This window comes from Diadema antillarum, unplaced genomic scaffold (genome assembly GCF_040938485.1).
Source record: "Diadema antillarum isolate AM-2024a unplaced genomic scaffold, OU_Dant_1.0 scf00000099, whole genome shotgun sequence".
NCBI lineage: Eukaryota > Metazoa > Echinodermata > Echinoidea > Diadematoida > Diadematidae > Diadema > Diadema antillarum.
Window position 1 is genome coordinate 210,539 of NW_027270988.1, and position 26,046 is coordinate 236,584.

A 26,046-nucleotide genomic window follows, 5' to 3' on the forward strand; every position below is an offset into this window, starting at 1 on the left:
GATATCTCAGCCATTTGAAAACCAATTTTCATCAAATAAACGTTGAATCTTTCTTAAAATTACATGCTCTTTCATATTTCATAAGAGGTTTCTCATTATCTCACTTAGGAATGTGAAAACCATGAATCCCCACCTCAACCAGTGCTGTACAGTCCCTTTAAACTACAAGTATCACGCTTTGCTTTGTTTTCTATGCTTTCCAACCAGAAGTAATGATGCCGATTCTTTAGATGCCTTTAGTATTCAAACTGTCTATACTATCAACATTCCTGTCCTTGTTCGTGTCTACCTATAGCCATACCTAATTTGTTGCGTTATATTGACATTGATAATTTGTTAATTAAAAACATTGCAAAAAAAAAATGTTTTACAGCAAACACAAATTATATGCACTACTGTAAAACAAGAATGTTCATGTGCATTTCAATTTCACAAATTTCATGACAGTCAAGATTCGCAAAATTAAAATGCACACAAAAGTTTCAAGTCTTCAATATGCATTGAATACCAGTGGCAATTCATGAAAATGTCATGCCATGAATATATTGCTTTGTATACCCTAGTACTTGAAGTCACATATTGAACAGTGTGTGTAAATGTTGATCTGGTGATGATGGTAAAACTAAGCTCTTCCCTACTGCAGTAATCAAACTAGACATTGATTTAATAACTTGACCCAGTTCAGCTGCTTAAAGATATTCTAATTATGGAATCTATTTTATACCGTGTAGTTTTTGAATGAAAAGTAATCAAGTCCCACAAAACAATATTGAAGGTAGTAAAGTTAAGCTAAGCACACAAGAGTTTTCAGTGAGATTTTATCAAGAGTCACTATGCTTCAGCTTACAATTCTCTCCCACACAGTCAACAACTTGTACACAAGAACTGCTGCAGAAGTCGCCCATTTTGAATAACATAATTTCTGGCAAGTTTTTCTTAAAAATTAAACCATGATTCAAACTTGTATAGCAGGCTGGTAATTTCCTCTGAACACTAGACTCTGGGAATACCCTGAGCACTTTTTTTTCTTTGGCTTTTTTTATTTCTATTTTTTTTTTTGAAGTTGAAAGAACGGTTGAACATGGAAGTGGTCAACTGGCTTGCTTCATTTTCACTTTCTGACATTTAAGAGGAAACACAGGCCTACACTTTTGTAAGTTTTACAGTCTTGTACACATGACAAGATTATTAAAGAGTACAAGTACAATCCGCTTTCAAATTGGACTGAGTTCTTTCCTTGTAAATGACAGTTGTCTATTTCCACTCATAATGCACTGTGTGGGCAGTGTCTGTCATTATGAGCATATTTCACATATTAAATTGAGACAACAAACACTGAAAGGCAATTTTTGTGACTGATCAAATTCGCAATCCTGAACCACATTGATAGAAATCATTACTTTATTTCAAGAGAAAAAAAAGTGATTTCTCAATTTGGTTGTGATCAATACAACACATCAGTGTTGGGGGCTATACGTTCACGGGCTATGAATTTCACAAATATTGGTCAAATCTTGAAATTCAAATTTTAAGTAAAAACAGTGCAATAATACCTGGGTAGTGCTTTCAATAGCATGCATGAATAATGCAGATAAGGAGGCCAAAAAAAAAAACCACACTTGGTGTGTCAGTTACTGGTTTTGTCAGTATACATACAGCAAACAGTCATTTTCTTTTTTCAATTTATCTCCTATATCTTTCAACCAGGTATCTCAGGTTCATTTATCAGCATCCAAATTAATGCATAAGACTAAGGGATTATTACATCCACAATAGTCTTTCATACAAAATCTGCACTTCTTTCATAAGCACACCCATTTTAAAATGACCCTCATATTTTCATCAATACTCTAGTGTGTACACAGTATGCATGAGGGAAATCAAGCTTTCTTTTGACTGGACTCATCCAAATACGTCTTGGAAAGCATTTGTATCAAAGAAGGCTTTATCATTCTTTGGCTTGTCATCTGGATAATAGTACGGCACGCAACAGAAATGCGGATAATCTTAATCCAGATGCCAGACTAAAGGCACTCAAATTGCATCATCTGCATTCTCAGGTGTCTGCAAGGGGTAGGCAGCAAGGGTGCAGATTGGGTGACCATCCCAACAGATGCCAGAATTACACTCCTACATACATGTAGGAAAAGGTTCTCTTTATAAAGATACAGTGGAAAGTTTTTCAGTATTTCCTAAAGGCAAGCTGCCATGAGAGAAAACTATGTGCCAACACATGGTAAATTAAAGGGATCGTATAGTTTTGGTTGAGACCTAATTTCAGGTTTCGAACATTTTTTGGTGAGATAATGAGAAACCTCTTGTGAAATATGAAAGAGCATGTAATTCTATGAGGAATTCAACGTTTATTTGATGAAAATTGGTTTTGAAATGGCTGTGATATCCAAAAAAGAGCGATTCCAATAAAGCGTGGGACCCACACTTTATTACGATCACTTTGTTTTACTTTGTTTTTGGATGTTTCAGTCATTCCAAACCCGATTTTCATCAAGTAAACTTTGAATTCCTCTTTAAATGGTATGCTCTGTACTATTCAAATCATGTGTTTTCTTGGTATCTCGCAAAAAGTTAAAAGCCCAATTTTCATCTCCACCAATACTGTACCATCCCTTTAAGAATACTGTACCTGTAGATTTCTTTTTCCTTTTAGAAATGTGAAAGTCATCTTGTGACCTCATATCAACATTGTAGCAGTACCAGGCCTTTTCCTGAACTCAGTACATATCCACTACCTTCATTGCCTAATTTTGGTGAGACGGGACACAGAGTGCCAGCAGAAATCTGACTGTTCATTCAGCTTTTCAGAACTGACAGGAAGTGTATGCTGAAGGGTGGGTACAATTTTTACCAGCATGTGTGTCTCTTTTCATCCCCTAACTACGAGACTGATGTAAGGTACTGGTACACATGACGGTCATACTGGTATCGTACTGACAACATGTGAATCAGGTACCCTGTGTGTATAATACATCCAAAGAACAGTCTGATTTCCACAGAATTCAGTGTACTCGGGGAGTGTCTACTTTCTCTGATTGAAACAAACTTGTACAGAACTCATCACACTGACTCACATGGTTTTTAAAGATTTTCTAGTTTGAATTCTTTATCACGAAACATCTTTACTTACCATCCAAGATTTGATAATGTCAAAGGAAAATCATACGACATCAAGGTGACTGATAACTTCAATATCTTTGCAACAAAATTCTTTTTTAATAGTGAAACCTGTAACTGAGTACAAGATGATTGTGGATTGTTGTCAGTCACACAAGATATTTATTTTTTTACCTGTTTTGTAATCGTCAATTTATAATGACTTTTCAAATACAGCACATACAATGTAGGTGTTAGTACAAAATGTATGCCACCTGTTGTATTGCGCTCTACAAGTATGTTTCCATAGATTTACAACTCATGCTATCATCAATACACAAAATTATGGCAAAATCAATTTCATATTTTTACAAGTGGTAATTTAGGCATTCAGGCACACACTTCACATTCCTGTACTCTGTGTTACGTAAAGATGGATCTATAGGAATTTTCCACTTTTATTCAGTGCATTTCAATTGTTATGATAAGCTGCACTTGTTCCCTAAGAGCTTGAATACAACATTGTAGATGTATATTTCATTAAATTCTGCTTGCTCCCTGCTGAGATAAATGCAGGTATGCAAATTTAGAGTTCTTGTTAATGATATTCACTCTGCAACCTGCCAGCCACTTAAATTCTGAAGAGTGAGCACTCAGTTTTTCATAGCTGGGTGACATCCTATACGGTGTACCGACGTCGCCCTCGTATCATGCGCGCTCTGTAAACATCCCAAAATGTCAGATGGTGCTCGGCAGAATCAATTAGGTTTTCTGCAAACGAGATTGCCACGACCGCCACGACACTCCAGCGCCGCCGTCCGTGCATGCTGCAACCTCCCAGGGAATTGAATTTATCAATACCTGTTACCGAACTCGAAATCTTGCTCCCGCATACCCATGCACGCACTCGTTGCATCGCCACTCGTCACTATCTCATTTGTTACTCTGAATCTAGGAACCTTTTCCATGATCATTACTACTCAGTGTTCCTCGAATGAACTGAGTGCTCCAGCCAAAATGAATGGCACACAACATCCTTTGACATTCAGCAGCCAGGCAAGAGTAGACAAGCAGATTATTAAATTTTCTGAGTCATATTTTTGCATTGTCTTCTCCCCCTCCTATCTTCTTCTGTTTTTTTAAAAATGCATTTCACATTCACTTGGTTTCCTCAAATCTGCTTCTTCTGCACTCTGCAAACCTACATGTGGCCCTACTTCACAAAAGCCTTAAAAAAATATGCACAAGACTTATTTCCAATAAGCCTACAAAATATGCATTTTGGGCCAACTTAGCTGATCAGGGTTTTTGTTTTGGTTGTTTTATGTGATTTTTCTTTTTTGGGGGGTGGGGGGGGGGGTGGGGGTGGGGGATAGGTTCTGGAATAAGGTACTTTTTCTCTAAGATGCATTAGAAGTTTTATGGCATAATAACAACATAGTTGTTCATACAAATAGTATACTAATAATGCTCTAGTTTAATCCAGCAATCTTTTTACAGTACAGTTGTTTGAATTTTAAGTCCTCCCCTCTCCCTTTTCTACACACAATAAAGAGAAACTAGAAGGTAGATAACCTTCCAAGACCCTCATCCTTTATTCCTACAAATCATTTAGGTGATTTTTTTTTTTAATTTCATAATTTCATAATATCTGGCATCTCTTTGTTAGAATTTTGAAGTATGATCACATTCACTCTGTCTGTTCTTACAAGATATCAGACTTAATATAGCATTAGGAAAATTCTGCTTCCCATCTCCCCACCAGTAAAAACTGTGCTGCCTCAGGATAAACTTTGGCATTTAAATATGACAAGCAAGCTGCACAAGTATGCACCCTATCAGCATGCAAGTCTTGAATACCGAGTTCTAACTTCTACACAGGAGACTATAAATTTACATCCCGAGGCAAGAATGGTTTAGAGAGCAGCATGTGAAACACTATCCGGGACAAACACTGTTGGCAAATAGTGCTGCATCCAGTGGGAATATCCAGGGCAGTATTTGCATTTTGTAAGGATGAGACGGAAGAAAGGCACAGCCTGACAAAATTTGCTCTTCCATGGCAATATGATAACTTCAAACACGCGAGTGATCCACTGTTAAATGGACTTCTGATGGCATACAGCCATGGACTGTCTACAAACATTTCTTTGCAAATTATGCACACCTGCTCAGTTCCATTCAGACAACAACAGCAATTGAGTTGAGAACGTTGATGGTTGCCAGTGACAACATTGCCAGAATGTGTATTTGCATTGCTGTATGTGCATGCTATGCACTCATGTGTGTGCATACAGACTATCATTAAATAGTATGAGTTTTGTATTGTCATACAACATTAAAGAAGATACTGTAGAATGCTATGAAGCTAAGAAATATATACACATTTCTTCCATTAATGCAACTGTAAACGACATACTGTAAAACGAGGAATGTTGGCGTGCTTTTTAATTTCGTGAATTTCGCGAGAGCCAAGATTCGCGAAATCAAAATTTATGCACACAAAAGTTCTTGTCTACACTATATGCATTAAATGTTAGTGGCAACTCGCGAAAATTTCATGTCATGGAACAGGCCGTCGCCTCCAATTTGTGAAAATTTCATGCCTCGAAAATATCTTGTTTACAGTATGCTTTGTGCTAAATATGATTTGCCATTGCCAAGTACGAAGTCAGTTGTTGTTATTACAAAGTTGAGATGTAAACATATAACCTCTTTCCCCCCCCCCCCCCCCCCCCCCCCCCCCCGTGAGAGAGGGAGAAAGGAGAAGAGAGAGACTGAAATGGAAGAGTATTGAGAGAAAGTGACACAGGTAGAAGGAGAGGAAAGGAGAAAGGAGAAAAAGGAAAGAGAAAACAACAAGAAAGAAAATAGTAAAAATGAAGAAAGAAAGGATGACAGGGAGAGAGAGAAAAAAACCATGATAAACTGAAGGAGAGGGAAGGTGACAGGGAAGAGGATGAAGGGAAGGAGAGGGAAAAAAAGAGATATAAAATATATGACATAAAAGAGAGAAGGGAATGAGAAAATGTGATAGAGGGAGGGAGAAAGAGAGGAGAGGGAGAGAAAAGAATGAATGAAAATAAACCAAGAAAGAGAAGAAAGGAAGAGAGAGAAGGTAACAGAGAATGGGGGGGGGGGGGAAGAGAGAAAGAAAGATGAGGGGAGGAGTGAAATGGAAGGCAAGATTGATGGAGAGAAGAAGAGATCAGAGAAAGCGTCGAGTGCTCATCACCCTGACTTGGCCGTCTCCTGCAGCATCGGCAGCTCATCCTCCCTAATTGGATCCCGCACCTTGACTGTCGGACGACGATGTCGCCCGGGATTTATCCCGGTCCCACAGGGTCCCATTCCATCATCATCCATCCTAGCTACATTTCTCTCACACACCAGCAGACCTTACAGCCACCTCAAATCAAGATACATGTACACTCTAATAAGACAAGGGAACCATTGCACGCTTCCTTTCACACGGGCCCTCAACTCCGGAATGAGCTTCCGATATATACACACTGCCATCATACGTAAAACCGAATTTGAGAAACTTATCATTTTTTCAAAAAATCTACAATGCTAATGTTTGCTTCAGATAGTATTTTACAAAATCATAATTCCATCAGTCAAGCTGCATATATGTACTACTGTACAAATTCTGTATAATACTTTATAAGCTGTTATTTTCAAGAATGAGGAGGTGGCAGACATTTTCGCAAGATGTTGTTTTCGCAAGATGTTGTTTTTGCAAATTGACACCGAGGCTATTGTAAATGCACTATTACCCTAGCGCATGGTTATAGTGACATTTTTGCATATTGTTAAAATCGCAGTGCAACTGTGATTCACGAAATTTGCGAAAATGATAGCTTAAATACAGTATGTGAAATTCACCTCGTACTTACTGTAAATGTACAGTATACGTATATGTCACCTGTTTACAGTGTATATAATACTGTAATAACATACACATGATCATTCCCATGTAAACCCTGTCCGACTGATGAGATAATATCATGTGCTTTATAAGAATACAAACTTTGTTCTAATCATATGATCATGTCTTCATGACCATGCTGCATCTTAGTTAAGCATTTCAGCTGATGATGGATATTAAACTTGCTGTACTGCCTGCTCCCTCTTTCTTCTCCTCTGAGCAACCTCTCTCGAATTTAATCAAGTTAGGAGGAGCGATGGGAAGGTGGGAGGAAGGCATCTTTTACGATCACTTTTTTCGGCAGGAAGTACAGGGGGATGGATGACAGGAATGCATCTGCTCTGGTATGGAGTTAGCTGGCTCTCAAACTATAAATAGATCTCCTCAAGGAGGACAGTAAAACAAAGAGAAGATGATTATCGTTGGTGGGGTGACAAAACCTCGTATCTCAATATTTGGTGAAAATGAGTTTTCTTCATTATATTGAAGCTAGGAACCATTACTATGTAATTCCCAATCCTTATATGCCCATCTGCAAAAATAAGGTCACAAATGATAAATAAAAGTTGGATGTTTCCATTGACTTACATGTTGTGGCAGCCATGTTTTTTAGCTCTCCTGAACATTTGACATTTTTGAGATACGAGGTTTTGTCACCCCAACAACGTTATGCATCTTATCTCAACAATTTGTTTGGATTCAGCACACAAGTCTTGCATAATTTCTATTGCATGAAAGTATGCACACTATTCAGTAATAACTATTTGTATAAATTGCAATTACATTTCCAAGTCTAAATGATCCTGTAAAAAGCTTTGACATTAATTGCTCATGTACACTGGTTGAGACAATTTTCCCATAGAGTTCATATTGTGTTGAACTCTCGTTTCAGGACTAATGTGCAAATGTATTTATAATGTGTGTACAACATATATGCTTGCTGCAAAAGATTGCAATTACAATGATCACTTAGCAGATAAGTTTAAATCTAAGTGTATTGCATCAAGGATTGGTGAAGTCTTCATAGCACCATGCCCCATACTTCTAATGCCATGCATTTAATAATAAACATTGTGTCCTGTACATCAGTGAGTGCACACCTGCAGCTGTGTACACAAATAACTGCAATTTCCTGAAACTGTGCACGGACCCGCTGCTTCATTTTTCTATCTCCATGCAGCAACCTTTCAGGCAACATGACTAGAAGTTTGTCTTTTCAACAGACAAGAATGACACCCTGTCATTTGATGAGACATAAATCAGCTTAATATAGAATTTTACCAGTAATCACGGCATGACAATAACAAGAATCCTGACAAGTATTGAATGCATCAATAGACAAGGAGCCTGCTTGTATACAAGTCTTGAACAGAACTTTTCCCATTTACAATCAATTCGATGCATTCGTATCCTTGAAAGCTGACAAGATGGTGAAAGTTGACAAGATGGAGAAAGTAGCAGGATTTCACACAAAACAACAGGATGCAAACATGATGACCTGTGGAAAACAGACTGGACAAACTCAATGTTTCAAGTTTTTGACACATACGTACTGGGGAAGGCCAAGGGCTGGCTGGATTTCCAACTTCTTATGACCACTATCGATGGAAAATCATCATGATGAGTACAATGCATTAATATCTACTCTGCATACATTTTGAAATGTATGCAATCGCAGTCTGTAGGTAACAGCAAAAATTTCAAGCTGTATTTTCTCTATACATTGTAATCAAATCAAACAGGAGGACAGTTTCTGAGTGTGTTTGCTACCATGTAGTCATCACATTAATGTAAATGCTGCCAGTGGGATAGCACCCAACAGTCAGTGTCCTATCCTACCAAATAATTTGCAACCTTCTCGACAAACCTCGGTTAGAAGCCACGGATGGGCAGTCGTCAGCTCGTCCCACTTGACGTCTTCCGTTACCGTGGCGCCACGGAACGCTGCCACTGACGAAGACTTGAGATGCTTGCTGAGGAGTGCCTTCCCTCCTGCCTCACGGATCGCTTTGGCAGACATCCTGGACGGGGTGTTATTCCTTTGGGGGTGTCTTGTGTCAAGAGCTGAAAATGGTGAAGAACAACAAGAATGGTAGAAAATAAGAAGAAACAAGTTTCAAGATGGAGAAAAAAGTGTTTGATTTAAAAACACAGGCTTCTTTAAATCATTAGTAGTTCTACTTACATGTATGCATGTATTGACTCTCATTTCCAGAGTGTGAGGGGTGGGGGTCTTTAAATGGAAGGTACAATGTAATTGCCTCTTCTGTATACATGTACATGTACCTGTAGCTTATACAAATACTTGGTTTTGAAAAAAAAATAATGATTCAAGTACCTTGTGGTTTTACACAAAAACACAAGATGACAATCATAACACTATGACACCATCCCTACCAAGAGAATTACACTCAGCATTATAGCTGCTACCATCCAGAAAATGATTATTCCTGGGTAAGCAGACTTGAAACATTACCCTGCAGACAAAGTTGTGTTTATCCTGTGTTTTTAATAGATTCTGCATAAATATCCATGTGGCAAGGTACATGTAGTATCACATGATACATTTCCCTATGACATCGTAAGGACTGCAGTCTTTGGGATGATTAAATTCAATTTACTTGATTTTTGTCATTAGATACCCAACTGCTCAGAGACTCCCGATTCTCTTGAGCTGCAGATTCTCCCATCTGGATCACAGATGGGACAAATTTACAAAATGATTTGCGGCTTCACTTCTCTTATAGTAATTTACACTGTAATGACTACACAGAGAGCAAATCTTGATATGAAAACCACAAAACCTGTTTATAACAAAGAGTTTGTCTACAGGTAGTGGTACACTGTAGCTTGATATTCATTGACAATGACACAAACTCGTGACATATCCTGTGAATGACAAAAGCATGTACACAAATGCACACACACAAAAAAGATAAATACAGTGTAGGTTGCAAGCACTGACAAAAATAGCATGTAATACCACCATCAACAGAAAAGCTGTACACAGCAATAATGTCAACTCGTTCTTGTTTGTTGTACAAACTGAAATACTGGTCTAATATCTCCCAAGTAACTTATCTTAGTTTAAACATTATGTATACTACAAAGAAACACTTCTTTAAAGGCTCTTGTGTATAATACTAGAAAATTTCCAAAACAGAAAATATTGAATATCAGTCTATTTACCTGGAAAATGGAGACAGGTTTTAAGGATGACTCATGAGCACCGGGCAAAAACAGAACTTATCAAGTAATGCATGAACCTCCAAGACAAAATGTTTTCATTTCAGACAACTTCTGAGAAGAAAAGAACCTCAAACCCTTTTCTGGGGACAAATAATCTATAATGGCAAGTAGCCCAACAAATACAGTATGTGTGGGTACACAGTTTGCAAAGGAAGTATTAAAAGGATTGATGTCCTGGCATCTGTAAATTCTTGTGAAGATACAAAGACAAATGCTGGTATAGACTCTTAGTTAAGCTGGTAGTCCAGATAAGGGTAGGAGTTTCTTTGTACATTTTGTACATCCCCCTTGCCCCCCCCCCCCCCCCCCACACACACACACAAAAATAGAATTTAGAATATCATACAGGGAACCTGAAAATATTTTTTTTCAACCATGTACAATGTACATTGCTCATAAATGGTGAGGAAAGTGGTGAGATTTTTTTTTTTTTTTTTTTTAAACGTATGTTTATGAAGTCCTGATAATATTAAGGTTTAATGTTTACTGTAGCTGGTTAATGTTGGGGGGGGGGGGGGTGGGGGTGGGTGTACAACAAGTACACTCCAGTGGTTGGTCCACATGTGTCATGCAATGATTATGTCATGGAATACAATATCATATATTGTGAGAGTAAGACAGCACATTTGAATAGATTCGCAGTATTCAAATTCATGAAATTCTTCCGTCGAGATGTTTTTCTTTGCAACTGATTGACAAATTGCCCTACATCGACGTAAATAAGCACTAAATTGATCAGTGTTTTAGTAGTAGCCATGATAAAAAATCATGGGCGTACATACTCGAGCAGGATCACCGGACAGGCGTCATCTCCACTAGACCACCGAGCTTTTGCCCGACAGCAAGTGTTGGTTCTAATCCTTATAGCATGCAGCGGGTACTGCTTTGTTATTCAAATTCATGAAATTCTTCCGTCAAGATGTTTTTCTTTGCAACTGATTGACAAATTGCCCTACATCAACATAAATAAGCACTGAATTGATCAGTGTTGTAGTAGTAGCCATGATAAAAGATCATGGGCGTACATAAAACACTGATCAATTCAGTGCTTATTTACGTCGATGTAGGGCAATTTGTCAATCAGTTGCAAAGATTCGCAGTAATTGCCCATGTGGTGGGCTAATGTATGTCGGGACAGGCTTCCATTCCAATGATTAAAAAATTGAAAATTAAATGATCTGTGTGCGGGTCTATAATCTGCCACATTTTCACATACACGTACATATATGTAGAGGGATCATGATACAGGCTGGAATTTCAAACCTTCTGTCTGACAGATCACATCCAATGGATTCCATTCATTCAAGGACCTCGCCTTGCTGGAAGATATCACTATTTTTCTCAACAAACCATAACTGTAGACGGTTTAGTCTGGAAACATTTTTATTGTAACTATTGTTCACGTTTTGTATATTTAACAATGCTTAACATTGATTGTACAGATTCAATTGTTTACATTGGTTGTTTCTATCCCTAACTCACATTTTAGAACTATTTTGAAGCACTAATGCTGGATTTTGATTTATCTGCAAATGGTAAATTATTCCCTTAACCAACAATGAAAAAACAATAACAAACAATGATGGGCACGATATGGGCACATATTAAACTTTCAAAGCTTACAATGTACATTTGTAGGATCAGACCTGTTGAACGGTCCTCAACAAGTCTTTGTATACTTTGCATCATCAGTTTGTTCTGTTTTGTTCAAATGTTACTTCTTCCAGTACTGGTATTTCTCTTCTTTTTTTCTTTTTCTTTTTTTTTTTTTTTTTTTTGGGGGGGGGGGGGGGCTCATTTCCATTCCACTTATTAAACATTTCACTCAATTTACAAAACAAATAGATGCAAAACATAACATATTCCCATGTCAAGAGTACCATAATAAACAAATGTGAATGAATATAAAAACCACAACTCCCTACCCCTCGTATTACAAGTGTACATATACATGTAGACCTGTGTTCATACTGCTCAACAATCTTTTTTTAATCATATGCAAGAATAATCAATTGAATTCGATTAATTCAATTCAATTCTATTAATTTTGGACACAAAACATTCACATACAACACAAATTCCATGCGGGGACATAGTGTTATATATAATACAAAATTGAATGACTCAGGTTTAAGTATCTATAGATATAGAATCAATCACAAAGTCACACACACACACACAAATCATAAATTGTTTGCATACCACAAAAATAACATTAACTCACAAGAGAATGCATAAGTTCTGTAATTCCCAAAGGGAAAGAGAGACCTTGGGCTTTTTGTCATCCTACGTAATTATGTTTAAGTTAAGCCATCCTGGATTACAGCTGTATGTCAACAAGAGATCTCAGCCTTGTTCTGCAGCATGCTTGCGCTCGTGTGGCAGGCACACAATGTTACATAACTATGGAAGGAAAAGATAAAATAATCAAGAAACAAACCTCCTGCGAATGACCTCAAACTCCTGTCTTAGCTTTTTATTAAAACGAGGCTGGTTCTGTATATCGAGCAATAATCCTGCTGCATTGGCATAGACATCAGGTCATATCATCAGACTATAGTATCAGTATCACGTTAGACTACCGGCAGAAGACAATAAGTGAGCCGAGATCAGAATGACATCAAAGATCTAAGTATTTACTCACTAGTCACTACAGCCCTGTCACTGTACAGCAAGTTGTGACAGGGCTGTGGCCTGTACCACTCACAGTCGAAACACCTGCCTAAAGTAGCGCGATGTCACAGATTTCAAATTAATTACAATGTATGTCACATTCAGTAACTCAGACCTACTTAAATCTAATCTTGATCCTTTTACTTTTGTAGCCCACGAAAACAATCACTGCACAGCCACGGAGCACTTTCGGTCATACATGCACACAAGCACAACTTGCATCATTCAAAGCTAGTATTTTGAATTGTGCGGCGATGGTCAGGATTTGCGGTTATAAAATTTTCTCAATGGACATAGCGTGAGGACTCACTAAGGATTAATATTCCACACGTCACACTCTAGTTCATGCATTCTATTCCATGTGGATATTACGTAAAATTTGTGGTAGAATGTAGAAAAAATTAAACCGTTTTGTAGCTGTGTCAGGGGTGTTCCAATGAAAGCGTAGCACCTATGGGTACTTGTCAGACACCATGTAGTTGGGTTATTAAACTAGTCACATCCTCCTCTCCTTTCTCATCCCATTTAAATCCACATCTAAACTGCTGTTTTGTTATTGTTTTTCAATCTGGTTTGGGAGTATACTATAAATAACTGATAAGCTATCATTCTATTTCTACAGTAAAATTTATGTAAATAGACATCTAGGCAATACTGGAATTAAGAGTTTAAATTTAAATTATTTCATAAATATGATCAGGAAGTAGTGCCTGATTTGGGTTTAATAAAAAAATGCACAAGAGGACGTAGTAAAAAGTTACATATTTTTCGTTCACATACCACTACAAGAAGAAACTCATTTTACATGCATCAGGAAACCATGGAATAGTTTACCAAGAAATAATAATAGATGCACCCAGTGTCTTCAGTTTTGAAGTTGGTCTGGATAAAGTCTGGGATAATGAACCCATTAAATTTAAGTTCGACGCCACGCCACCTGGTCATGACCCAGCTCATCTCAAGGACTAGACCTGGATCTGAATACAGAGGCTCAGCCTGCATTCAGAATCTTCCATAGGTATCCAAAGGCATAGGTAGGTAAACCAGAGTGACAGAATGAACAACAGTGCCTCAACGAGGCTCAGGTCAGATTATATATACCAAGTGGTTAGTCACCATTGCACGGTCATCACTCACTGTCCTAGATCTGGATTGACCGAAAGAACAGTCTGTAACGTTAGACTCTAGTACATTGCCAGGGCCAGGGATGGGATAGAACTGTTGGAAAGAGTTCCTTATGTCCCCCCCCCCCCCCTTCTGCTACCAAATTTGTACACGCAATGGTACATCAAGACACACAAGAGAATGAAGAATATTGCAAACACTCTGTGCAGACAAACATTAAAAAGACACCAGCATAAAAACGGGAAAGGACTGACAGACATGACATCTGATCACGTTTTCGCCCCCGCCCTGCGATGAGAGCAAAACGATTAGATTTGATCAGTGAGTGGTGTGCACCATGTTCTCTTGCTCGCTAGCAGACAACACGAGCTGCGAGGTGGGTGCCCGTGCCATGGCCATGCCCAAACCCTGGGCTGGCGGCTTAGGGAAGTACGTGTAGGAAGGACCAATACCCACCACACCGCAGCAAAGAGAGAAATAAACTGCTCACTATTCCAGCAATATCATAGCACGTTACGTAGAACCAAATACTTGCTTGTGAAGAGGGGGTATTTAACACTTACATTTGGACGGATGATCGATAAGGTTTACTCCTTTCACGGTATGATTACGTTTTTAGCGGCCTAGTTGGACAGCAAAAACGTACGTTTGCACGTCACTCAGGATCACAGCGCAAGCCTCCTATCTGCACGTTGTGCACATATACGTCGCGTCGTCGTGTACGTAGCGTGAGCGTAGGCGGAGTTCGAGGGATCGGGACGGGCTTGGGCTGCCACCACGCTTTTCTCAGCTGATCGAATGATCCAACATTTGACCTCTCTACTCGTGTAACTCATGCAACGCATGCATACGTTATGAGTCGATGTGAGTGCTGAGATCACGCACGCACGCATTCAGATCGCAGGTGTCCGTCCGCTCAAGTGCGAAGCATGGAAGATTTTGGGTTGGCGATGATTTTGAAAATGAAAAGTTGAGGGGACAAGGGACGGGGGAATCTCTATCCAAGTCCAAGTTGCCTTGCCATGATTAGGCTTAATTTAATAATACCTGGCTTGATTTTAGACTCTTGAGAATCTAGCACTATGCTAGGCATAATTCCAGCATAATTGCTACAGAAAGGAAATCTCTAGGTGTCAACTGCGGTACCTTATTTTGGTTTGTTTGTTAGCTGATTTCAGGGCCGGCGGAATGGGGGGGGGGGGGGTTCGCCCCCCCCCCCACTTCTTTTGCACCATACGAAGGAATACAATAGGTGTCATCACCCCCCCCCCACTTTTTTTTTTTTTTTTAAACCCCGGAAGTGCCTAAGTGGCACTAGAAAGAAGTAGATAGAAACCTTGAAGATCTTGAAGTGTAAGCGCGTTAAGGCTTTTTGTTTTTTACTTGACAGCTGAATAAACCCGGAAGTGGAAGAGAAAAAGCCTTTTTTTTTTTGCTTCTTAGCTCATGAAACCCGGAAGTGCCCCCACCCCCCCCCCCCCCCCCCACTTTTGAAAACGTGGCGCCGGCGATGGATTTGTCGACGAAATTGTCACTAAAAGGTTGTGAAGCTCTGTTTTTGTCATGGCCGGCGGAACCGGGGGGCCGTGGGGGCTCCCCCCCCCCCCCACACACACCTTTTTTAACCCGGAAGTAGGCCTACGTAAGTGGCACTAAAAAGAAATAGATAGAGATCTTTTTTTTTTCTTGTTAGCTGAAGAAACCCGGAAGTGGAAGGGGAAAGATGAGCTGAGGACCTTTTTTTTTTTTACTTCTTAGCTCATGAAACCTGGAAGTGCCCCCCCCCCCACTTTTAAAAACGCTCCGCCGGCCCTGTTTGTGTATGGGGGGGGGGGGGTCGTTGTTGTTTTGCCGATTGAGCGCCAGAGTTCAGATGAGAGCATATAATTTGAGGACCTTTTATTCTTTTCTACTTTTTTTTCTTGTCAGCTGATTGTACTTAGTAACCCCGAGGACCTTTTTTTTTCAGCTGATTGGGTACCACAATTTGTAGGAAAGAAATGCGAGGACGATTTGGCACCGCAATGTGATTGAGCACCATAATCCGATTGCACCACAGTTTATTTCTATGTGTATTTTTTCCATGATACGCAGCGAAAAAAAAAATGTGAGAATATTTTTCTCTCTTTTTTTTTTCCTTTTTCTTGTCAGCTGATGAGGCACCACAATGTGACACAATTTCATGGCAATTTAGCACAATTTTAGGCCGCTTCAAGTACAATCTATCAGATAAAAAATGGGCCAGGGGAGAGCATGAGGCGAGCCGTCGAGGTGCAGGTATCAGTAAGATAGGGGAAAACTAAACTTTGGACTTTTTATATAGTCATGACCCATACGCATTTGATGTGAATATTGAATCAAGTCACCGCAAGTGGATTTTCATACTCGCTCCTGGACAGAATTTCATACCATAGTAAACAGGCGTACACTTCTTCTCTTTTTAAGTCAATAAACTTCAAAAAGATTATCCAAAGAGAAATCTCTTTGACGATATATATGTACAAAACTGAAGAACCATTATGTGTATTTTCTTCATGTTATTAAGAAAAGATCCTAAAACATGTTATTAAGAAAAGATCCTAAAATAATGATAAATTATTATTCTTTCCGTTGTCGAAAAAATGAGTGTGAATTTCTTTTATATATGAGATAAAAGGCGTAAATATTCAATATTGAATGACGCGCCTTTAAAGCACCACCACCACCAACAACAACAACAGCAGAAGTGTTCCCAGTTAACAAAAATTCTGCATTAACATCTGGAAATAATATTATTTTCAGGAAAGAAACAGTTTAGGCCCTCTGGCTGCAATAATAAGGATGTATTTTCTCGTGTAATAGCTACACTTGAATTGAAAAAAAAAAATGACATGCCAATTCAACATTTTGCAAATTTAACATTTACAAAAGGTTCCAAGGGTGACAACATTTAGAATATTAGATGTACGTTGGATTTACCGTTGCTTATTTTAGAGCGCATGTAACTGAAAACATGATATCTAAAGATTTGTTTACTTTTCCGTTTTTCATCAATAATCATAAAAACATTATCAACTCACTCTCTAAACAAAGAGTGAAGATGATCACTCTTGAAAGAGTGAACAGAATTGAGTGAGTATACAAGGAAATTGGAGTGGATTTTGAGTGAAAATGTTTGTTTTCACTAAATTATTTTGGAATGACCTCAGGGATCGCGAATTTTAGATTTCGTCAGGGTTGGCGAACAGTTGCGATTATTATTCACAAACAGTTGTCACTGCGTCAAACATTTTCTGTCCTGTCGCTAAGAACGTTTTTAACATGTTCAAAATCAACTATCTGTGCAAAGGCAAATTGTTCAAAATTCCTTTGTGACAAGGAAAATGTTTACAAGGAAAACTATTTGCGAATTTAAAGGGACTGTATACAGTACAGGTTGAGGTAGGGATTCATGTTTTGAACATTCCTATAAGTGAGATACTGAAAAGCCTCTTACGAGATATGAAAGAGCATGTAATTTTAAAAAGGATTCAACGTTTTTTTGATGAAAATTGGTTTTCAAATGGCTGAGATATCCAAAAAAAGTGCTAATAATAAAAGGCGACATGCCCCAACTTTATTAGTATCTCTTGGGTTTACCTTGTTTTTGGATATCTCAGCCATTTCAAAAACCGATTTTCATCGAATAAACTTTTGATACCCCTTTAATTAGAACTGCATGCTCTTTGACATCTCATAGAGTGGTTTCTGAATATCTCACAAAACGTTAAAAGCTAAATCTTCACCTCGACCAGAACTGTACGCACCCTTTAATTTCAACTGTTATGTTTACGAACCCTGACGAAACCTACCACAAAATTCGCTACGTCGGGTAAACATTCCCCGCGGATCCAGGCGGGGGCGCACCGGGCGCCACCTCCCTCCCCCCCCCCCCCCACCCTCCTTTTAACTTTTTGTGAAAACAAAAGAAATAAAGAGAAATACTGGGGCGCGTGCGCCCCCTTTTACGGAATTCCTGGATCCGCCCCTGACCAGTCCACTGAGAGTAAATAAGAGTAGACCTATTACAGTGACTTTATCCGTATGATGTTCCCCACCAGTCAACGCTGATGGCGCTGTACCGGATATCCACAATATCATGACAGGAGGTGAGTGTCGGCCCCATGCCAGCTGAAGTTTTAGGTGGTTATCGTCACCTATAGAACACGAAGTAGTGGTAGAGGAGAACATTGTCTTCTTTCCACTTTTCTAAAGAGTGCGGGGAGGGGTCAAGGGTAGGCGCCCTATTGCTCATGGTTGGATCAAGTGCAAACTGTACCCTGGCCCGCCCCACCCTCCGCTTCCATGCACCGGTAAGACTCTCCGGGCGTACCCCTTAGAAGGTATGATATTGTTACGAATAATTTACTATCCTGCGTGCCATCTTTTCAGATGGAAAATGAGCACGGACAAAACTAAGTATTGCTGATTCAATTCAACACTACAACCATTTCGCATGAAGCCTTTATCATCCTTCTCAAATTGATTAAAAAGGGGTATATAGAAGAGAGAATTGGTGGGAAAGTGCGGATCAAAACAATGGAGCTGTAAATCTTTTGATTCGAATATAATAATACACGTGAATAAGCCTGATTTCACTGGTTTCTTGAAAGCGCATGAAATGGGAAACTCAAGTTTCAATTCCTCTTAGCTATTTCCCGGATTTACCTAACTTTACCCATGTATTTTTAATCATTTTTGTGTATTATACGATTACATTATTGAGTCATCTGAAACATCGAGTACAATTTCCCTACTATGGTAAAATCAAAGACATTATTAGCGAGGACATTACCATTTCGGCGGTCTCTTATACAGTGTATAACTGACAATAATATTATACAAGGTGAAATTTAGCAAGGTAATCAGTTTAGCGCAAAATCGTCGTTGTCAAAATCTCACCGTTGTGTGATGAAATCTAAAAACCATCTTATAATCAAACGGCGTATACAAAACTAAATTAGTAAAGATAGAATCATCGTTCACTTGTCTTGATTAGCAAGAAAAAAGACACGTTGTCTTCAGAACGATCCGACGCAAGTACATGTAGAGCTGCTTGTCTCATCAAAATTGATGAATATATAATCATTAAATGTGTTGTGTACATTATTGTCAAAATATCACTGGGTGTATATAGATTTGCAAATGCATGAACGTGCGGAAGGAGAGAGTGAGGCATTCAATTAATTGATATCAATTTGATTGATAATTTAAAGCCGATGATCTATACTGGTTGTCCCAATTACATTCGGTTCTTTGATACTGCTCCTGCCTTTGCTAGTTGCAGCACTTCGATATGCAGTTTTTTGCTTGATCATCAATCATAAAGACAGCATCACTTTTGTTAGAATATTTGCTTTTCTCGATAAAAGCGAAAAAAGAGACATTGTAATACAAACAAACAATACACAAAACTGAGCGCTCATGCCGATTGGCAAGAAACTATCACAGTTATCATGTTACAATAATGCTGGCTTCAAAGTACGTAAACGTTGTGAGTATGCCGATGTAGTATAGCGCCATCTATGTGAGCGTCACTACTATACTCCAACTTCTAACCAATCATGAACGGCTCTCGGTGTGGCACGTGCAAATAAACGTAACACAACGTTGATGTTGCTCCTCAGACATTTGCTCCGATAATTTCTCCAAGAACTTATAGGATTAGGGTTTTATGGTTTGTTTGATGTGAGGATTAGAGGAAGGGTTATGTCTGTGGTTAGAATTTATGTTTGGCTTAGCGTGCAGATAAAATTGATGGGAGCAATAAGAAGCAAATGTCCTGCCTGGAACCGTAATTAAGTCTCCTAGATTATAGAAAAGAAAAAAAGTACCAAAATACGATATGTTTATAAAATAATATATGAGTATATGAATATAAGAACGACCCAAGTCCATGGAAGACCATTTCGAGTAAACTAAAAGAAACTTCATATCTTTTTTATTTGTCCAATAATATTCTATTTAACTGTGATGGGAAGGCAACATTTATACAAATTAGAACATATTATTATTATGACAATTAACATTTAATTGTGGAGAGGCCATTTTGTGTGGTGGACTTGGGTCGTTCTTTGATTCATATGGACTTGGGTCGTTCTTTGATTCATATACGTGATATTCTGCTATAGAGATGAGAGAAGGATGAGAGAAGGAGCTATTATGAATGTAAGAATGACCCAAGTCCTTCATTCTTCCATTAATATAAGATTTAACTCATTCATTTTATATAGGCACTACCGGGGGTAATTAGGATTTATCATTTATACACGCATGCATAAGCTACAATTTCCCATGTCAAACTGAATTTGGCCAAAAATTGGACTTGGGTCGTTCTTATATTCAGGTCTTCATATGTATTATGATAAATGAAGGTTCTAGAGCACTGATAAAATTTAGTCTGGAAAATGTTATTTTTGATTTTAAAGAGAAGAGAAACGACGCTTTAAATTGTGTTGTGATTTTGATTAAGCAACAACTGTTTGTACAAAAGTTAGAAAAACAAAGTCCCTAAGTTTATTTCTATGAATAAAAAAAAAATTATTGAATATTATGCAGATGAGAGATATATTTATTCTGTGTCGGGTACTCTCAACAAGTTCAGTTTAAAGTGGCAGTCACTCAAACATTTGTTTGTGTAAATGTTTACGAGAGAAATGTTAAGAAAAAAGAGATTATGGTTGAATATTTTGAGTTGTAGTATGTCGACATGGAGACTATAGAATAATCCATGGAGGGCTAAAAAGTTTGGAAAAAAATATATGTATATGTGGGTTTTTTTGTGTGTGTTTGTGTTAATGATTGTATAAAAATCAGTCCACATAATTATTATACATATAATATCCAATGTCTTTCGTGTGTAAAAAATACACGTTTCATATGAATCAGTCAATGAATTTGCAAGATAAGGCGTGTGTGTGGGGGGGGGGGACCCCTAAATTCCTCAAATTTTGCTCAGAGCTCCTCATTTGATTTTGAGGGCTATAATATAGCTTCATCGAAGCAGTAATGCATGTGTTCAGTTCAGTCTACCAGTGCTCTGCAACAAGACCATTATACAGTCCCTCTTGATCTACAAGAACGTCTGCCATTCCTCAATATTGGGTGGCATTTGTAATCATCGTTTATCAATGGAATGTTTTGCATATTGCTTTTCCCGTTCTGCTTCATTTACTGCATTACGCTATCTACTGACAAACTTAATTGTCACATTACACTATTATTTGATTTTGATTTGATTTGATGTATTTCTGCTTAATTCCGTTACATCAGATATGATTGTGTACAAGTCATTTATTACAAACAGTATATCGACACATAGTTTTTACTACAAGACAAAAAAAAAAATACAAACAGCTTAGGGGACTTAAACAGAAGGGTCTCAAAAATAAGCCGAGGCTTGACGGTATGGAGACCCTATACTTAGCTACTCTGGATAGAATAAGGGATAGACGGAGGGGGAAGGGTAGGGGGAAAAGGGAAAAATTACAGAGTGTATGTGTACCATTTGATTTCACGAAATCAAAGAGCAATTCTGTGATGGGAACAAAATGATAATTTTAGCAGAATGGTATGGGAAAGAAAAAGAAAACTGAGAAAAGGGAAAATGAGCATAAACAGCAGGCGGAGATGATAGAGGAGAAGAAAAACAAGGAATGATAAGATGATGAGAATTTGAGAAGGAGGAAAATCAGAAACTGAGAAAGTGAAGAAGGTGCAGAAAGCAGAAGATGGGAGAAGGAGTAGCAAGGAGGAGGAAAAGACAAGAATGATATATGATGGCGATGATAATTATTAGTGATGATAAAGAACAAGAAAAGAAGCCGCAGGGGAAAGTTTCTCGAATAATATGACGTTGGGGGCAGTATGAGCGATTGTGCGAATTTGTGCGTACAATGCTGGCTTTGTCGCACGCCAAGCAAGTGCAGTATTGTGTATGCGAATGGGATCGATTTTGAAATTCAACGGCGAATGTGTGTACGTACGTTGGTACGTACCAAAGAGATGTGGTATAATCTCTTTGGTACGTACACACACTCGCACACACACACACACACACACAGTGTCCGTACCGCACGTTCGTTCGATTAATTGCAAACGCTAAATTCATGTAGACTCGGCCGGGAATGTTGGGACGCAGGAGGACTTCTTGAAGAAAGTTTTGCCTGTGCTAGAGCAGGATTATACTCGCGAAAATAGGGCAGAAAACAGGATTGAGAGGAAAATAACGTTTTGGAGAAGTGGGTGTCCGCATGCAGTGGATGAGGCATCGGCTAGGTTCACTAGGGATCATCTTTTGTCTTCTTGCCGAAGGAAACTTTGTGGATCGTGCGATCACGACGCGACGGAACTGCCGAGAAACCAAGCCAGAGCCACCGGCGTGTGCAGCAGTGTGGAAGCCACCTTCTGTCGTGTTGATAACGACGTGCCGTGCTTGCAAGATAGCACCGTCAGCTCAGCGTGCCAGACTGTGGGAGAGAGATAAAGTTTTCTGTGACTACGTGATCCCGACGTCTTGACTGACCTTTTTTTCTCTTCCTCGTAGATCTCTACCGGTCTTGAAGAAGAAAACGATTGCATGTTCTTACCGTTCAGCGCCCGAATTTTGAGTTACAATGCTGTGACATGATCATTTGTTTGAAACAAAAAGAACTGTGATTGTGAACTTCATCGAAACATCTTGACAACAGCAGTTGTGTTAACTTGCTTGCATGACTTGCCCTAGGCGAAAATAACGTGCTCTCTGTTAAATCTCTCATGAAAACCGAACTGTGTATAGCTTGCTATCACTTAATTAGCCTGCTCTGCAATTCATCCAGTATTTGATATTCTGATGCCGCTACGAGAAGTACAAATCATGAATAGGTCACGCGTAGTTCCTGAGGGAACTACCAGGCGATACAGAGATGGGAACTTTCACAATTCGTATACAACCCTCAATGAACTTGGAAGGTAGGTTGAGTAGGTTTGAGGATCTGAGACAGTGTTGATAAATGTTTAACATTAACTTTACCATGATTTTTGTAGTGAGTACAAACCAGTCATTGATTGATCTGTAGACATTTTCTACTTTTTTTTTTTGATATTGTCATCTCATGATCTGTCTGCACCTGTTTTTGTGATGGGCATCTGTCACTGGTCAGTGTACTGTTTTTCATTGACTAAGAAAGATCAGTCTGTATCTTGTCATTAGGGATATGTTCTGTGGAGACTACAACCGTGTACGTCTGGCTGCAAGAAATCCCCTTCTGATATAGACTAGAGCTCTACAAAGTAAAAATGTGATAAAAAATTCCCTTGCGACAGACATTTTTCTCTCTGTTTTTTGTTGCTATGATGAGTTATCATAACATCAACATTAACTTTCACCCCATTTTTTGAAAATGTAATGTGCTTAGTATTTGTGTGTGTGTGTATGTGTGTGTCTAGAAACTACAGTACAAATACTATGTGTCATCTGTTGATCTACAAATGTACACTTTGTATGCATTCAGCATATCTTTAAAAAACAATTCCCTTAATACCCATCGGCCATATGAAGGTAGAGGTCTACAATGTATTGAGTTTTGAAGACGTTTCCCTTACAAACAAATATCTGTGACTATGAAAGTAATACTTTTCTCTGACTTTGTATTATGGATGTCATCAGATAAATTACTTTCCTCCTGATCATGCCTTTTAAAAGAGATGAAAGAAATTAACTGCATGCTCTACTGTACGTTTTTACTTCAATACTTGTAAGGTTCCTGTTTTCTTCTATTCATCTCAAGAGCAAACAGCGACACATTGGCTCGAAGTAAAAATGAACAACTTCGCTTCTTTTTTTTTTTGCTACATAGTGTAATGAGGTATCAATTGTGGACTTTAAAAATGCACTTACAATGGTGTTGTGCTTTACATTTACATGTATATGTTAACTAAAATGTATCTGATTATAACATTGAGCAAAATTGATGATTCTGTGGGTTAGCCTTTCGGGATGAAAGACATACAGTACCACTGTGAATCACTCTTTCACAGCTGCACAAAGTGTCAGTACAAAGTATGTATTACTTTTTACACATATTAATAGAAACCCTTTAGCCAGGAGGATTTCAGCTAGGTGTGGGTATGTACTGACTCCACATTGCACCTTGCAAGCTCTGGCCCACAACCGGAAGAAGCGAGTTGATAATGAATGATATCCAAAATGATTATGACACACACGCACAATACCACATACAGTACATTCGAGGTGGCTCACTCGGTTGACAAGAAGAAACATGCCTCCACTTTTTTTTTCCACAGCTGTGCTGTCTTTAAATCCCCAGCAGCACAGTGTCTGAGTCAGGAGGCCTAAAGTAAGAAATTAAGGCAGAGAAGAAAGAAAGACAAGAAAAAGAGGGGAGAGGCTGTAGAGTAATCCATGCCCTTCTGACAGTCCCAAAGTCACCCTTCCTATTGATGAATGGGTTCATTGATGGCAAGTCTTGGACAAAGAAAGGTTGTGTATACATGTACAGTACAACTCTCTATGATCATGCAGTTTGGTGCTGGTGTACCATATCGACCACTAGGAACAGACTTTGGCTGTTGTCCTCTTGTCCATTTGCATTCGAAACTTTCTTCCTATCACTTTCCAACCATTTGAGTTCTGCCTTTTTTGACTAAAAAAATTGAGGCACTCCTGTACAATAGCTAGAGAGTATGACAGTTTATACAGGAGCTGTCCTGAGCATATATGATCCTTAATTTCTTGTTGTGTTCACCCCCCCCCCCCCCCCTGGGAAAAAAAAAAAGAGAGAACAGGATGGCTTTCTCCTCTACAATATTTTTACAACAGTAGTTTGTGCAACAGATCAGGGAGGTGAAGAATGACAGTCTGTGTAGAGATTCAGTTGTACCACAACAATGTTCAGTCAAATGACTTCAGCAGCTGGCTCGTGACATGTGCGAGGCATGTACATGTGGAGCATACAATAATGGGCTTTCATTTTGTATGGCTATTGCAGTTTGTATGCTAACCTAACATTGCACATGTATGCGGGTGTCAAACTTTGAATGGGCTGTACCATGTGTGACTTTGACCTTTTGCTACATACTACTTTTTTTTTTGTAGGTCAATAGACAATGTAATATTTACAGATTAATATAGGTACTATAGTAGCTATTGCAAACTGGAAACTCTTTCATTCTTGTCATTCCCCCCCCCCTTTTTTTTTGCAAGGCTACTTTTCAGTGGGCTTTGCGGATATTTGAACTGCAAGAGCAAAGTGTATGAACAGTTTGTTCCCCAAATATTTGGATGTAATTATTTTCCTGCTGGTGTTTTTTTTTTTTTTTTTTTTTTTTTTGGGGGGGGGGGGGGGTGTTGCAAATATTTTTACACCACAAGCCATGAAACATTTTAACAGACGGCCGTGAACACATCTGCAACATAACCATTCTTCCTCTGAGACAAGTCTCACGGTCTCACTGGCATCCTGCATGTATCTTTATACATAATAATTGCAATGTGGAGAAAGTTACCTTCTACTTTTAAACCCTTTAATACATGCTACCCCACAATCTCCAAGGTGAGGTTTTAATTCAGACTCCTATTACAATTCGTTGGTACCGGTACTTGGCTGGTTCTCAAGAATGTTTATTCTGCTTCCGAATAGCAAGGAGAAACTCAAAAGGTATTTTACTGCCAGTCAACTTTGACTGGGAAATGTATAGGCTAGCAATAAAATGTAAGTCACGTGTAAATACACACGTGTACAGTACAATGTATGTGCAACATTTTTAGAGCTTTTTATTGAAAACACATGCAATGGTACTATTGTATTGATTTCATTGCATGTTTGTCAGTGGGATAGTTGTGACTTGTATCGTTTTTAATGGGAATGGGAGCTGTCATACCTTGATCATCCTACCTTGAAGTTGGGCGTAAAGTTATACAGAACTTACAATGCACA

At 38.6% G+C, this 26,046-nt stretch overlaps 2 protein-coding genes across 2 annotated transcripts in view; one reads left to right on the forward strand and one right to left on the reverse strand.

Annotated features, from left to right (window-relative positions):
- Positions 1-14,783, reverse strand: part of LOC139718692 (ATP-citrate synthase-like) — a 71,703-nt gene extending 56,920 nt beyond the window's left edge. The window contains exons 1-2 of the mRNA XM_071630151.1: positions 14,653-14,783; positions 8,910-9,106 (exon numbers count right to left, since the gene is read on the reverse strand). Of these exons, the coding sequence (XP_071486252.1) occupies positions 8,910-9,062 (153 nt within the window). The 5' untranslated portion in view covers positions 9,063-9,106; positions 14,653-14,783. The remainder of the gene's footprint in view (positions 1-8,909; positions 9,107-14,652) is intronic.
- A 7,443-nt stretch (positions 14,784-22,226) lies between these two features.
- LOC139718755 (serine/threonine-protein kinase 17B-like) overlaps positions 22,227-26,046 on the forward strand; it is a 35,857-nt gene continuing 32,037 nt past the window's right edge. Inside the window, exon 1 of the mRNA XM_071630220.1 lies at positions 22,227-23,059. Coding sequence (XP_071486321.1) covers positions 22,941-23,059 — 119 coding nt within the window. The 5' untranslated portion in view covers positions 22,227-22,940. The remainder of the gene's footprint in view (positions 23,060-26,046) is intronic.